The 16,818-nt window shown below is 43.7% G+C and overlaps 1 protein-coding gene across 1 annotated transcript in view; it reads left to right on the top strand.

Moving 5' to 3' along the window:
• agbl4 (AGBL carboxypeptidase 4) overlaps positions 1–16,746 on the top strand; it is a 266,670-nt gene extending 249,924 nt beyond the window's left edge. Inside the window, exons 10-13 of the mRNA XM_086115268.1 lie at positions 3,678–3,830; positions 5,731–5,893; positions 15,449–15,542; positions 15,697–16,746. Coding sequence (XP_085971394.1) covers positions 3,678–3,830; positions 5,731–5,893; positions 15,449–15,542; positions 15,697–15,769 — 483 coding nt within the window. The 3' untranslated portion in view covers positions 15,770–16,746. The remainder of the gene's footprint in view (positions 1–3,677; positions 3,831–5,730; positions 5,894–15,448; positions 15,543–15,696) is intronic.
• Positions 16,747–16,818: the final 72 nt, after the last annotated feature.

Below are 16,818 nucleotides of genomic sequence, written 5' to 3' on the forward strand. Positions count from 1 at the left end.
TAGTTGGCAATCAATCGCTGGGAACATTTTACAGTCTTCAGTGGGCCGAACGTTCATGTTTTTGGAAGGTGGGAGGAGGCAAGGAGTGCAAACTCGAGATTCCTCAGAACCCCGGCACTGTCAGGCAGATTTGCTAACCACTTATCAATACATTGATTATTCTGGTTTTGATGTTCGCTGCAAGATAGAATACGCATTTATGGACCCGAGTCAGTTTTACGCTTGGACTACGGGGCGGGTTAAATGAATCAAAACATTTCTTTTCTACGGTTTGCTAGGTTTCCCCCAAATTATGGGAATGATTGATTGATTGATTTTCTATAACTTGATAATGTTTGTGTTTGCCGATTCCGCGAACAAAAGTGCAAACCTTCTTTTAAATATTGGATACAAGCTGACAGGATGTTTCATGTGCAAAACCATACAGACGACATCCCTATCCGTGATCAAGCGGCCGTCAATTATGGATCCAAACGACTCGCTACTTCACAAAGTCACCAAGAATGGAGAACAAGATATTGTGCTGATGTCGTTTGTGCTTCACTTTATATCACTGATATGAAATGTGGCTCGAAAACAAATTATTTAGTATGCGCGAAAGATGAACTGTGTGTGCCCACAAAGCACAAACGATTCAATATATTTTAGCCACAGTGAATGATTATTATGTTCGATGACTTTCTTTGCTGAATAAATGAAACGCATGTTGGATTAACATCCATCACGATGATGTGTCAAAAATCAAACCCCTCTAGACGAGACGACGTAGAACGATACCAAACGTGATGAGATGTTCTGAACAGTCAGAACCGAACCGAACCAAAAACAATTGCCCCCAAAACTGCGTTCTGAACCAAACGGACGTTGCGAAGCGTTCCACACTTAAGAAGTACAATTCAGTATCACCTGTTTGTCTTCCCTCCTCACCTCAAGTTACGAAACGCCTCACCTTCACTATTTCCTCCTCCCCATCCCGAGGCATGGGGGCAACCATGTGATTTTTTTAGGCTGGTTTCCACCGTCTAGACCTCGGCCCATTTGGTTGACACCCCCCCCCCCCCCCTCCCCATGCCGCTCTTGGCCTTAATGGAGGCTGATCGGGCGCTTTCTCTTTATATACTGGCCCGGCTCCCTCGGTTTCATCTTTTTGTCTCGATATATTACCTTCGCCCTGCATTTCCTTCCATCGCCTCGTGCTCCTTTTTTTCTTTTCCTTCCACACCCTCCTCCTTGCGCCTTCCCCCTGCCGCCGTTCCCTTTCTCCTCTGGGGCTCCATCCATCAGGTTGTCGGGGGCTGCTAGTGGCCGACTCCCAGCCACCATATTTCACCGCCAGCCAGCCAAGCAGCTGACAGCACAGCCACCGCCAGGAAATTGCTTTGGCTGTGAGCGGAATTTCAAACGCAGGGCCGCTCTGCATCACCCGGGCCGCCCAAGAACTGCATCGCTCTCTCTCTTTCTGTCTCTCCGCCCTGTCAATCTCCCCGCACGCCTCCGCACACATCTCTATGCTTTTTCTTTCCATGTTTGCCTTATTGCGCTTCTGTTTCCTCTCTCCCCGTCTCCGCTCGGCTCCCCGCCGCCGTCTTTCTTTCTCCCCCGTGCTGTTTTCGCTCCTTGTTTTCTCTGTTATAGTTGTTCCACCTCTCTGCCTTCCTCACTGTGTTTCGGCCCCCCTCTCTCTGCAAACACGGGGAATAAAGTGAGCTGCTGAATGTGCAATGAGAGGGAAAGGAGGTAGACGGCGGTCCGGGGAAAGAGGAAGAACGATAGAGGTATACAAGTGTACAGTATGGGTGGCTTTGCAAGTAAGCTTGCACCCGTGCCCTTGTCACAAAGAGTTTAAGACGCAGCTCATTTTTTACCTGCTTGGGGTTCTTTGCTAGCATGTGCAATAGCTGTTTCATAAGTACATTCAGCTTTTAATGTAAATGTTAAAAGCAAAATGGATTACAATCAGTGGCAAGGCGTGAACCTGATATCTGGATCATTACCGTCACCATAGGAACCATCAATACTGTAGAAATGATACCTCACGATGTTGAGCCATTTTGGAAAAGTCCGCCATGAAAATGTATTTTTCCAAGTACCGATACGTCTGAGACCAAGTCTATTTTTCAGCCATTTTGGCCATCAAAAACGTAGGTGTGTAGATCACCGAAGACCTCGCGAGCTAATCAAATCTGGCTGTAACAATTTTCCCTCTGACCAACCAATCAGAGGACAGAAAAAGGCTGACGCGAAGGCAAATTTAAAATCGTCCGATTACGAAAATGTTTTAAGGCAGCATGATTGGGCAGATTCTATTGACATGGCATCATAGTCCACAAACACAAACTGGGAGCAATGCCGCCAATGGAAACACTACAAAAAGAAGACAAGAGACTGCTGGGAATAAATTGATATGATTTCATGGAACAAGTAGAATAAATTATTTTAGAAATGTACTGTAGGTTAGAGTTGCTGATTGTGTTTACGCCTCATAATAATACTTGTCTGGATTAATGTGAGTCACTGATGATGCAATGGTTCACCAGCAAGTCTATGGGTTCAGTTCCAACTCAGTGACAGTTGGCATGAGAGAGCCAATGCTTGTCTTAAAATGTATCCTGTGATTAACTGGTGACCACCCCAAGGTGTCGTCCGCCTTTTGCCCAAAGTCAGAAGGGGATAGGCTCCTGCGGCCCTCGATCTTGAACAGAATATGCAATGTCATGAATGGATAAAGGGATGGATGGATTAGAACAGGTGGTACTGTTCAATATTTAATTTACTCTGATAGTGGCGATTGCTCTGTGTGCCAGTTTGGTCATCACTTTTCTCCAAATGGATGTTTGTCCATTCGGCTGAGTGGGTTTCAATGAAATGATCGACACACATTCATGATTCCCAAATATAACGCTGAATGGCAAATATAATTTTTTTAATCAATCAATCTCAAGATCAAATGTGCAAATTTAGTTTTTCAATTCTTTTTCAATGATCATGTTTAAACCGCACGCGCATACAAAAATCCTTAGATGTTGGCGTCGAGCGGACCTCGCTGTGTGCGTCAGGCATCACTTGTTGCTTTGCTGAATTCAATGGGCCCTGTCATAACTGAATCACGGGGAAGAAAAATAAACGGTGGGGAAAATACAGGATACAATGATGGTATGAATTTATCAATGACTGAATGGGGGCGCGTCGACCTCACAGTGCAGAGGTCATGGGTTCAATCCCGGCTCCGGCCTTCCTGTGTGGAGTTTGCATGTTCTCGCCGGGCCGGCGTGGGTTTTCTCCGGGTACTCCGGTTTCCTCCCACATTCCAAAAACATGCATGGCAGGCTGATTGAACACTCAAAATTGTCCCGAGGTGTGAGTGTGGGTGAGGATGGTTGTTCGTCTGTGTGTGTCCTGCGATTGGCTGGCGACCGGTTCAGGGTGTCCCCCGCCTACTGCCCGAAGACGGCTGGGATAGGCTCCAGCACCCCCAGTGACCCTTGTGAGGATAAAGCGGATCAGAAAATGGATGGATGGAATGACTGAATGGCTGTCCATGTTAGTTGTAGTTTGTTTTGTGGACTTCCCACGTTGGAAGCGCACAGTGTCATAAAATGTTTTGCTCACCACGCTAACTAGCTGTTTTTCTTCTGTTTGCCCGCGTGTCTCTCTCCCCCATTGTGTTGCGACATCAGAGTGTTAGCTTGGAGTTCTACATCGACGTCCACGCTCACTCCACCATGCTGAACGGCTTCATGTACGGCAACGTGTTCGAGGACGAGGAGCGCGTCCAGAGACAGGCCGTCTTCCCCAGACTGCTGTGCCACAATGCGCACGACTTCTCCTTTGTGAGTTCTGACACGTGCGTGCGCACACAGAAGCACACGGGCACACGCACACACTCACCCAGAGGGGTCTCTTATCATTCTTTCTGTCGGAGCGCATTGCTAGTTCTTAATACTTGGAGATACTGGACTATGTACTGTTAACAAAATCTAAGTTGCAAAATAGTTACGAATACGGTACTTGAGGAGATTTATGGCTTGGGACATTCCAAAAAAATGCTTGCAAAGATAATGCTCAATTTTCACCCATCTTGTGTCGAGCTTTTCTCATTTTATCAGTGTGGCAAAATATTAAAACTACTTTAATTGTGCTCGATTTTTATTATACTTAATCAGTCTTTCAGAACAGAACAGTATTGAATTTGCGATCATTGTTTTATTCTTATATTTCTTTCAGCTTGGCTATTTTTAGAATAGATTGGATTTTGTTTTAGTTTGTTTTATTAATTTGTAGTTAGCGACCTTGAGTCCCTGGAATGGCGCTATTATAACGCTATTTTATTCCTACTTGTCATTTTTGGTATTGGTATATTGTGTCTATATTTGTGAAGATCCACCGAAAGAAAAAAAAACTCCCTGGATACAGTCCAGCTGGATGGTTTGGAAATGTTGCTTTCTTTGTGGCCTTCCTTCTATTTTCTCCAATTTAAGTGTGTTCAATTCAGTATTCAAACTCTTTTCCAAAAAGGTTCACGAATTGTATCTTAATCACATGGGAAGTTAATAACATGCTCGTGGGACATCTGGCCCAAGGGTCGGTCATCTCCTTTCCCTGTGCTTTGGCCCCTCTGGCCATTCAGCGCTACCCACAATGCACTGCTGCAGCAGCACAACACAATCATGGCAAAATCCCACCGGTGGCAGCGGGTTTGAATTTCAGCAAACCATCACAGCAAGAGTGGCAGGTAATGGTCGCATTTTTTTTTTCACAATGTGCTTTCCAAAACACCGTCAACGTTGTGTCGTATCGCTGACGCCCACACACCAAACGGATTTTGTTTTCATCGTCATTTCCATTTTCTAAGAGCCGTTTTTACAGAACCAGATTATGTTTGCGACAAGTTACAACTTTTTTCCGGTGCACGCGGGAGTGTCGTTATGTGGTTGTAGTAGCAGGATCGTGCAAAAGTATCGTTTCCGATGTAAGTTGGGAACTTGGGAACATGCGGGGCATCATCCTCAATGAACAGCCTCACGGTACACACACTTTGAACAATTTTGTAATACAGTAATCCCTCGTTTATCGCGGTTAATGGGGACCAAAACCACCCGCGATAAACGGAAATCCGCAAAGTAGCGACCAATTAACATATATTAAAAAAAGAATTGCCCCACGTGGGCCTTTGCGCTTGAGCAGAGCGCACTAACACACGCACACACACAGGCCATCGATCCCACGGGTGTGCAGCAGACGTGTTTATGATTAGTCAATTAAGGTTGTTTAGACAATTAAGGATGGAGAGACCTGCTTTTGTTCTTATAAGTCTCTCTCCCTCTCTCTCTCTCTCTCTCTCTCTCTCTCTCTTTCTCTCAGCAACACACATACACTCACCTGAGCGCCCATGCGTGCACGCACACACGTGCCCCACGCGGACCTTCCGTGCTTGAACAGAGTGCGCACACACTAGCACGCATAGTAAACAACACTTAGACACTGATTTTTGCAGACTTCCAAAAAAAAACGTTTTTTGTTTATATGAATGTTTGAAAAGATCCGCGATGCACCGAAGCCGCGATAAACGAACCGCGAAATAGCGAGGGATCACTGTACAAAAGAATGACATCTTTTTTTAAAAAGTGCACCACATACTGTATGTTTTTGTCAAAATGGGTTCCGTGAAACACAACGGTTAAAAGAAAGTGCTTTTCATCTCGCCTCCGGTGTATTGTTCTTCCCTTGCAGTCCAACACGTCCTTTAACCGTGACGTGGTGAAGGCCGGCACCGGCAGACGATACCTCGGCGGTCTCCTTGACGACACGTCCTACTGCTACACTCTGGAGGTGTCTTTCTACAGCTACATGACCTCTGGCAGCACGGCTCCCGTGGCCTACACCGAGGAGACATGTATCCTCGGCGCTGTGGCTTCTATTCACTTTATGTTAGTGCAGGGCGTACCCATAACGTTCCTTCTGTGGCTGCTCCTTAGTTGCCGGCGTGTCACCGAAATGAGAAACGCACACGAGGCTTTGTGGGTGAGTTTGCATCAGGTCGTGTGCGCTCGCCACAAAAGCCGCGTTGCTCTTTTTGTCGCCTCTCGTCGTGACAGAGTTACAACAGGGATGTGAAAGCCGCTTCTATTGATCCCATTCACAAAGGCGCTGGAGAAGACGAGGAGGCCCGTGTAGTCAGTGACGCTTTGATTGCGCCAAACAATCGAACAATGAGCCGAACACGACACCTGTCAAACGCAATCGTCGGAACGCACAAACGCACATCACGGCCGCTGAAGGTCGCCCGTGTCTTAATGGACACTGATAGGAGGATGAAGTTTTCCCTTTCATCTGACCTTCTCCAGACTGGAGTGCTCCCAAGAGCGGGCCTATGGCGCTGAGATCTTGGCAAGCGTTTTAGAGAGGAGCGATAAGGAGTCTTACATGTGATGTGTTTAAGTGTTCCTGCATTTCTCCTGCGGATGGAAGGGGAGGTTGGTTGGTGGATGTAGCCTTAGTGCCCTCTAGTGCCAAGCCTGGACACTCTCGCACTGTCACAAAGAAGGGTTAGTGGTTCGCTCTTCAGAACTAAACATTTGAGACACTGGAACAATGTGTGCAAACTGGACTGCGACATATTGAGAGCTGTGTGTAATGTCTTTCTTGTATAGTTATGCTTATGACCAATAGGACTCATACCTTGGTCAAAATTGAAGTTCAAGTCAGTTATTATTTGGCGAATGTTTGTCTTGTCGGTGTAGGCATGCTGAGAGATCATAGTGTCAAAAAAAAAAAAAAAGTTTAGATTTGAGGAGAAATAATCTCTTTGAAACAATCCTGTCGAGTTGCAGCATAATACGGGAGGGCGCACTTTTAGGGCTTTTAGGGTCACATTGGATTTTTAAAACAAACAGATGGGCCAGGTCATGTGTGAATGTGGTTGGTTTCATTTTAATATTCAGAAGCGGCTCGGTAAATAGATGGATGAAAAAAAAATCTGTTTGATTCTATTTTTTTATAAATAATAGTACCGGTATACTGTTTTGTTTTTTTAATTTAATTTCCTAGGAGCACTCTAGATCTGTTGCAAAAGATGCAGATGCAGTGGATTTTTTTCCCTTTTTTTGGATTATATTTCTTTATGATGAGGGCGGTTGGTGTAGTGGTTCACATCGGTGACTATCATGCAGCTGATGTGGGATTGATTCACACCTAAAAAGCCATTCGCAAGTGCCCTGCGTTTGGTCTGATTGTAGTCCACCTTTTTTCCTCAAAGTCGGCTGATATCGACTTCAGTTTTGCTGTGACCCTGAACAAGATACGCAATGGCACTTTCTGGTACAGTATGTGCGGTATGTGCGGCTGCACAAGGCGGCTTTTCTAGGAAATATTGGGACGTGAAATAGTTTTCGATTGGTATCATAACGTATAACGCTTGTGTGAGTTTGACTAAGGTTGAAGCTAAGACTATACCGTGCAGTTTATAGGACTTGGGGTCTTTCGGCTTCTGATGTTGGTTCTTTTCCATTTCTAATCAAGGTCAAATTGTCAGAGAAGTCCGCCCCTGGTGGGTGGACTTCAATGATCTTTTTTTTGTTCTCCAATCCAGTGTGTGTGTGTGTGTTCATTTATGAAACGGGGAGGGTCACAATGAGGCAGGGTCTCGTGTGGTGGGCAAGCTGCACAGGGGGACCCGGTGCAGACTGGAGATTGGGGTCAGGCAGGTTGAAGGAACCGACCATGTCGCTTTTTCCGCCCCAGCGCTCTGCTCGATGGAGCGTACAAATCATCAACAGAGACCTTTAGCACCTCCGCCAACCTTCCTTCACCCCCCCCCCCCCGACACACACAAATGCACACTTCCCACCCTGACACACAATCATCTACAGACAAAACTAACACATAACAAATAAATAATGGCCACTTAGACACCCACTTCACTGTCCTTCAACAAAACTGGCCTCTTCACATTTCTCACAGTTCAGACTTTTTGTCACAGTTTGAAAGTGATCCATATGTGTGTGTGTGTGTGTATGTTCCACTCATGTCCTCCTCTCTCCTCCAGCCTGTCCTTTCCTCTCGTCTCATCACCCAGAACATAACAGCTCATTATATCATCTAGTCAAGCTGAGAATCCTCTTCTCCAAAACAGCAGGGACATCCTCTATCCTGTCTGCCTTCTCTTTGTCCTCTAATCATCCGGTACCTGTATGGGTATCTGCGTGCGTGTGTGTGTGTGTGTGTTTGCTTCCTTCATGTGCGGCCTCTTACATTCACTCCCATGTCGAACCATTTGTAAAGTAAACCCATTCCTCTTATGTCCAACCGTTAACTAAAAAAAATTGCATTTGATCAAGGAAAATGTGTGAACTCGGATGTAATAAGAATTTGAGATGCCATCGGGGAAGGTATGTAGTGAAGTGAAGGCAAAGAGGAAAGGTGTGATAGTGGTTGGAGAAGAAACTTTTTTGGCACCAAGCAATAGTGTGCCACTGGCTGGCGACCAGGTTTCATTTTCTTTCCAATACTATGGTTGACGCACTTCCACTAGTCTAAACATGGCCCCACCCATTGTTATACATGTCAGGGCGGCCATTTTGCCACTTGCCCTCAAGTGAAAATGACATCACAGTTGCTCAGGGCTCAGTTTGTGAACATCACACAACTAAATCCAGAAAAGAGGTGAACCCTGATGGCAGTTAATTGAGCATTTAAACACGGTGATGTCATTTTCAGTCGACAGCAAAACGTAAAATGGCCGCCCCCGAGATGGATAACAATGGGTGATTTTTTTTTCTGCTTAATTCACATTGCAGAAACACAATATTAATCTGAATGTCTTGTTTTGATGAGTGGGGGTGAATAGAACGTATTATTGCAAAGAAGATTTATTTTTCACTTAATTTCAACCTGCTTACAATATTGAGGCTTACAATAATAAATATCCTTTTTAGGAATAAGACACCTGCGTCATTTTTGATGAACACTTAGTTCCTGAATTTTATGGCGGTACTTGAAGAGGAAAGTAGTTTTTGAGGCGGAACATGGTGCAAAAGGTTTGAGAGCTACTGCTTTAGAAACTTAATGTTTTGAATGATTGTTGTCGGAAGAATGTGGGACCTTGTTTTTCGGTCGGTCATGTGCACACGTTTATGCATCAAGTGGAGGAGATCTTTGACTTTGAAGACTTGGCCAAACTTGAAAGTACATTTACGCCGTTACGCCTCCGTTGTAGATTTTAATCGTGTTGTCCTCAGCAGGGACTGTGTGTTTGCCTCTGGATCCACACAAACACACACTCATTGTCAGCTGACAGTCAGACGCGCGCCACACAACAGTGGGAAGCCATGAAATAGCAGAGCTGCCACCGGAACGCACTATGCATCAGTGCACCTGACACCCAGTGGAGAGCCTGTGACAGGTATGCAAATGATATAGCTTGAAGGCAAATATGCTTCGCTTCCACACATCACACACATCATCTCGCGTAGACACGCACCAGTGGGTGTGCGGTCGCACACTTGCAAAAGTAGAAGCACACAGCTGATTGCACAAGTATTGTTGGAGCAGTGGTTTGGATGTAAGCGTTGGCAGCGATGCACAAAAATCATGCAAATGCTCGCTCGGACATGATGACGTGGAGAGGAAAGTTTGTGGAGAGCTGCCCACTAAATGAAAGACAAGGCGGTTCTGAGCGACCTCGGCGTAGAAGTGCCGAGTGGAGTCAGTGAGCCGAAAGTGTCAGTTGGTGTGTTATCAGTGACAGACAAAGTGCCAATGGAGCCAACACAAGATGAGACCAGTGTCATTGGCAGTGACGAGTGCTGGAAGCAGCTTGTCACATCCGCCAGAGGGGTGAAAGTACTCACTCTCTGTACGCAAGTAGAAGTACTGACACTTGTGTCAAAAAAGACTCCAGTAGTACTGAGTCAAATTCTTCCCGAACCCCCACCCCTACAGAATCTGAAATTTACTTAAATATATATATATATATATATATATATATATATATATATATATATATATATATATATTGTCAATTACAGTAGTGCCTTGGAACATGAATATAATTCGTTCTGTGGCCATGCGCGTAATGTAAAACACATGTATCTCAAATCGTCTTTCCCCATTGAAATTAATTGCAATGATATTAATACGTTCCAGGCAACCCCAAAGATAATACTAAACACCTTTTCACAGTGTAATTTAAAACTCCAAAGATCCTGATAACTGTACTCAGGTTTTGTCCAACATGGAGTGGTGTTTCCAAGCCAAAATGCATACTAAAATAACGGACTGGGTGTGCTGTGACAGTGATAGGCTGTCGATTACACCCATTGTAGTGGTGAGGGGGGGTCAATACTGTTTGAGCTGATAGCTAATCTAACAATTCTATTAGAGATGGCTTTGGCATTTTAGGAAGTTCACAAAAACGGGAAAAACTCACCTATTTGCTGTTTTTGTGTCAGGCCAATTCTTCTTTCAATTGCTTTGGCGCCATCTGGTGGCATTTTGGTTCCAAGGAACTGTTGAAATGACATGAAGAGGTTCATTGAAAGGAAAGTTATTGTTTGCCACCATCTTGTGGCATTGAGAGTAAATTGCAGTACAGTATAAAACTGGGTAGGGGGGGGGGGATACTTTTAATAAGTCACGGATTTGCTCCCGTGAATGGCGGTAGTTCATTCTTGTCAATTGAAATCACGATTGTGCTCAAAGTTTGGGGCTCAAGATTGTTCCGTTCACTTCCCTGCCGTCTTTCAGTCTGTTAAATCGCTAATTGAGGACAAAAGTGGCCTTTTCTGTATCGCTGTTGCTGAGTAGCCTCTTAATTATTCATTGATAATTGGTTGTCTTGTTTGTCACTGTAGTGACAGAAACTGTCAGTGGCCTTCATCGATGCCTCCGATGTCCCCTCCCTTGTCTCCGTGTTAAATCCCATCCGACCAATACGGCTTTCTCCTTGTTCTTTATCCATCGAACCACGGGGTGCCTTGACGTCCACCCGTCACATTGTCTGCCAGGACCAGGCGCTGGGGATGTGATGGCGAAAGCCTCTAAATGCCGTGCTGACAGTAAATAGCCGCGGTAAACAAGTCATGACATCCCCTACGCTCTTGTCTGGCTCATCAGCACACAAGCTGGCACACGCCCTTGAGCCATGACAATGACCCGCCATCGATTAAATACGACGCCGAAGAATACACCTCAGGGGCAGGCGGCCTCTGCGCCGGTCGCAACATTAGGTACACCTGCGCATTATAATGAGATCTAATACAAGAGCCGCAGCCAATAGTTCTGTCTTCACAAGCATAATTGCTCGGTAAAGACAATGAAATGGAGTGCAAAGAAGTAAAAAGTTTTTTTTTTTTTGCTTCAATTCAATAGACCTTGTGCTGCTCCTTCTGGTGTGCGTGGCTTTGCCACCTCAGGGCAGTACATGTATATTACAGACATGAATAGGGCCACTCTCTCGGCTCCACAGTAATGTTAATTGTTGCAGAGGGGAAAGACTATGCCTATTCTTACAGTTGTATTAGTTGACTTTTTTTTCTTTTTTTTTTTAATTCAGAGACCACCTGCGGTCTTGATAAAGGATCATCAGGACTAAATAATCAATAACGCCTTCTATTTCGTTTCTTTCTCAGAAACAGCAAAAATCTGCTCTTTTCTTTTTGACCCAGCTTTTGCTGACCTTATTTTTCGGACCATGAAGCACACGTAAAATCATTTAATTTTCTCAAAGATATACCATAACTGACATTTGTGGAATATGTTAAATATGTTGTCATGTGAACCATTTTCATTGTTGTGCTATCTGTGATTTTTTAGACACTTATTAAGCCAAATAGAATCATTTCCACAGCAAAAATTCTAAAAATTGTGTTAATTTGACACGCACAAATGATATTATATTAGTCGTGCCACTATTCATTGTTCTCATATCCCATCTTCCTCCTTCTTTTTCTCTCTCTTTCAGTCCATTTGATGATTAGTGGTTGCTTATATGTGAGCTCGAACATTAGTTTTTCCTCACTCACCAGCGTTGCGGTACACCAACACTCCACATACACATCATCGCTTCCTAATCCAGAAGCCGTGGCGTCCCCCCGCCCCTGCAAACGGCCAGAGAGCACTAAGGGCATCCTCCATGTCTCATATTATTCATCCCCTCCTGTACCTTTCCACCTCTCACCCACACGCATAGAGGAGGAAGTTCTCCTTCAGAAGCCGACCGTCCATCAGGAAAGCTCCTGTAATGGACGGTGAGTCGTGACAAGCCAAGCTGAGTGGCCATCTGCTCACGGTGGGGTCCGCGAGATATTTTTGTCGCTGAAGCTTGCCTGGCGAAATAAGTTGGGACTGACGCCCAATTCTGCTGATAGGAAAAATATGTGTGGAAAGGTGTTAACGGAGGCGGGGGGGGGGCGCAGCAAAAACTTTTTCTGAGGTCAGAATGAACACCAAGGATATGGGATGACTAATGTCTGTTCTGTTCGGTGCAAGATAGTTTCCTGTGCAAACGTCTTTGCGAGGATGAGCAGAGATTGTATAACAAAAATGTCACAGGAACAAAGCCGAGCAGTTAAAATGAAAAAGGAAGTGGGTTGTCTTATTTGTGTTGACTAATGCATCTAGGAAACACGGTGTTCACACGTCCGCCTTGTTTGTTTTGACGTCCAAGGCTTAAATCTCTGTGATCCCTCGCTATTTCGCGGTTCGTTTATCGCGGCCTCGGCGCATCGCGGATTTTTTCAAACATATTCATAAAACAAATAATAATAAATGCGAAAATGCCGCAAAAAGGTCACAAAAGGTCCGCGAGAGGCCGTGAAAGTCAGCAAAACAACAGCCAGTCACATAGAGCAACATATACAGTACTACATGTATGTGTTTACTGTATTTTGTTATTCATACACTAACCTAACTTATCCATCCATCCATTTTTCGAACCGCTTGATCCTCACTAGGGTCGCGGGGGGTGCTGGAGCCTATCCCAGCTGTCTTCGGGCAGTAGGTGGGGGACACCCTGAATCGGTTGCCAGCCAATCGCAGGGCACACAGAGATGAACAACCATCCACGCTCACATCCACACCTAGGGACAATTTAGAGCGTTCAATCAGCCTGCCACGCATGTTTTTGGAATGTGGGAGGAAACCGGAGTACCCGGAGAAAACCCACGCAGGCCCGGGGAGAACATGCAAACTCCACACAGGGAGGCCGGAGCTGGAATTGAACCCGGTACCTCTGCACTGTGAAGTCGACGTGCTAACCACTGGACTACCGGGCCGCCTTAACCTAACTTATACATGTTTAAATATGTTAGTATATAGCATTAAGTAAGGTTAATTACTACAAACATGCATGTATACCATTAAATTTGGCCTTATAAATATTATTTTTACTCATACACATTTACATATACTGTACCTATAAGGGGGGCGGGTTCGCTACTTCGCGGATTTTTGTCTGTCGGGTGGGTTCGGTCCCCATTAACCGCGATAAACGAGGGATTACTGTATGACAAAATAGGCCATTATAACCCTTTCAGGGACAGCGGTTACTATAGTGGACAGCTTATCGTGTTATCAGGTTACAGGGTGCATGAAAGGGTCAAATACGGACAAGATATGTGCATGTGTTTTTTTTTGTTTGTTTTTGTTTTTAATTGAAACAATGTACAAGAGAACATCTTAATATATGTTAATGCTCGAATGCATATAAATATATATACAGTCAAACCTCGGTTTTCGAACATCTCTGTTCCCGACCAAATCAGTTTTCGACCAAAAATTTCGAGTTTTTTTTATGCCTCGGATTACGACCGAAAATCAGTTCTCGACCAAACTGAGCGCACTTGAATGCGCCACTTGACTCCTCTCGCCTTCCTTACACGAGGAAGTGACGCTTCCTCGTGTAGCGTTCCATTGCGAGGTCAAGGTCATTTTTATAGCAGACGTGTTCAAAAAATATTTTTTTAAACAAAAGAGCGTGGTTTCAGTTTTCGAACAAATCGGTTTTCGAACAGCCTTCTGGAACGGATTATGGTCGAAAACGGAGTTATGACTGTACAGTATATAAAGATCCACACCTCAGTTAGAGAGGATTAGAAGAAAACAAAAATTTCAAAAGTACTGTACACGGTTATTAATATCAAATCACATCACGTAAACTCACCTAACCGCACATGTCACGTCGCATCACGGGTTCACGTCAGCGGCATAAACATCTTTCGACATGCAAGTCATTCTGCTTAAACAAATATAAAAGTGACCATGCCAAAATCTATATCCGTATGCCAGCTGTTTCAATCAAATACAATGCAGACAGACAGATGACCCGACAGATGTCACCAACAAGGTAATGGCGGGGAAAGGAGATAAACGATGTCGCCGCGTAGCTCCATCATGTAGCAGCGTGATGAAGAATGAACTGAGCGAAACATCAGAAAAACTAATATCAGAAGATAAACTAACCCCTTTTTTTAAAATGTGTCTGGTGTCCACGTGCAATGGGTACGGATGATGGGAGTTTAGCGAGGGAGGCGGCCTGGTCTCAGGTGAAATGCGTGGCGTGTTACAGATATTGTCCTTATTTATCTGCGTTCTCCGCATCCTTTCGGTCTGCGTGATTGGAGACATGGTTGTCTTTGTGTGCTTCACTACTTCTTCATTATCTCAACCTGATTGTCATCATTACTCGGCCCCACAAGCCTAATGATCCCAGATTGAGCAACAACACTCGTTGGCCCTCAGCCTTTTTTTTTTTTCTTTCTTTTTTTTCTAAAGAGCAAAGCAGCTATTGATGTTTTTTTTTCTAATGTATTGAGGGACGGTGATGTGTGCGCTCACCCATGAATTCAAAGTAGGTCTTGCCATATAACTAATTGCTTATGTTTGATTCATAGCACCATCATATAGTTAGCGTTTGCGTCGCTTAATCCTGGATGAGGTACGTTGTTCCGTGAGGATTTATGCCGCTCCCTGGTTATTGATTGTCGCTCACAATGAATTGGGAACAGCAGAGGTTTCAGTCGGGTGTCTAAAATCTATGCAGAGATGCTCTGCTTTGAATATGTAATTCAGATGAACATTCCTAATTGTCCGATAATTGTAGAACCACAGTCTACTAAGATCTTTTCAAGGATTGCGTTGTACAGTATATCAAACCATATCGGATATACAATGATAGCGACAGTGGAAATTTTGTATGAAGGGCAATAATACACAAATTGCAGAACATAGCACTATGATTAAAAAATAATAATTTATGCAATGTGAATTATTAATTCAATTTACCCTTTTGGATAGGAATCATGAAAACAAACACACACTTAGTTGCCAAGTGACAGCAACTAGTAGCTACCCACTTCGGCATTTTAGTTCGTCTGTGTTAACAGGGATGGTTGATGGCTATCTGTAGAAGAAGACAAGAAATAAAGAAAAGGCCTTAACTCTTGGTCGTCAGACATGAGGCTGGGCATGAATGTGGCTCGGACCTTCCTGGATTACTACAAGCTCAATAACGTCATGGCTGACCACATGCCAAGTCACCTTGAAAGGTAAATTGCTATGTCCCGATGAAGAAATGTGAAATGAAATTTATTTTCCTTCCATCTCACATGTATTACAGTTGGACTATTCTGTGGTATTTAACAATTGTAGTCACTCGTAATTTTTTTTTTTGTTTATTTGTTTGGGGTTTTTTGCCTACAGTTCTGAAGTGGTGTCTCAGTCAAACAGCAAAGCAGTACACAAAGAGGAGAGGAGCCAGCATGCCAGGCACTAGATGGACACAAGCGGCACCATTGTACCAGGAGGAGCCCTCATTCTTAATCACTTTCACAAGATCGTCATCTGCCTTCCTCTTGACATACATGGACTAAAGTGTCACAATTCACTCAAGGTTATTATTATCTGCTAAATATGTTCACATGATTAGACGTAAATGTATGCTTTTAACAGCTATTTAAATGTACGTATGTTTTTGATGTTACTATAAGCACTCTTTACTTTTCTTATTGCAATTATGCCCGCATTTGTATAAAAGGGACTTTTATTATGCAATGTTTATAAAATAATTCAAATAATGTAATATAGACAGTAAAAAAAGTGTTCGTTTTAATATTTTAGGCTGTATTCGGAATCGCTCCTTATCCACTATATATTTTCCTGGATGGCACTGATTAGCGCAAAAAAATTGTGCAAAGCATCACATTTTGTAAAATACACTCATATACAATAAATTATTTATTTGTTCAATATTTATCACAGAAAGAGGGTGATCCAGAACAATGTAATTATGCAACAGAGTAAAAATGGTAAGTCGTTATATTTTAAACACTCTACAGTCAATAATAATTAATGTTATAAATGAACCGTAGTTTTTTTCCAAAACTGATTTTTCATTTGACCGTCAACTATAGGCCTATTGTCCACGAGTGAACGATTCCGAACACAGCCTAATAAAATGAAAACTTGTGATACGCCCTTTGTAAGGAACGTGAACGTCATTTTTCAATTGTTAAAAAAATGTGCATGTCTCATACAAACGAGAACCTGAAGTCTCATGGAAGCACAGGGAGAAAATGCAACAAAATGTAGGACTGCTCAAAATGCCCACCTGAGGTTCGAACCCCAAAACTCAAAATCGTGAGGCACGATTGAGTTTTTTTGTTTTTTTATGTTCATTGTCTTGTATTATTATGCGAAGTGTATTTAAATTCATATTTTAATGAAGAAGAAAGAAAGAAAGAAAACAGTCAATACGTGGCACTGCTTTTGTAATCCTGACGTCAGAGACTGCTTGATCATGTGACCCCGTGACAAAGTCCACTT

Source organism: Hippocampus guttulatus, chromosome 7, assembly GCF_054856545.1.
Source record: "Hippocampus guttulatus isolate MCC_2025c chromosome 7, RoL_Hgut_1.0, whole genome shotgun sequence".
Lineage (NCBI taxonomy): Eukaryota > Metazoa > Chordata > Actinopteri > Syngnathiformes > Syngnathidae > Hippocampus > Hippocampus guttulatus.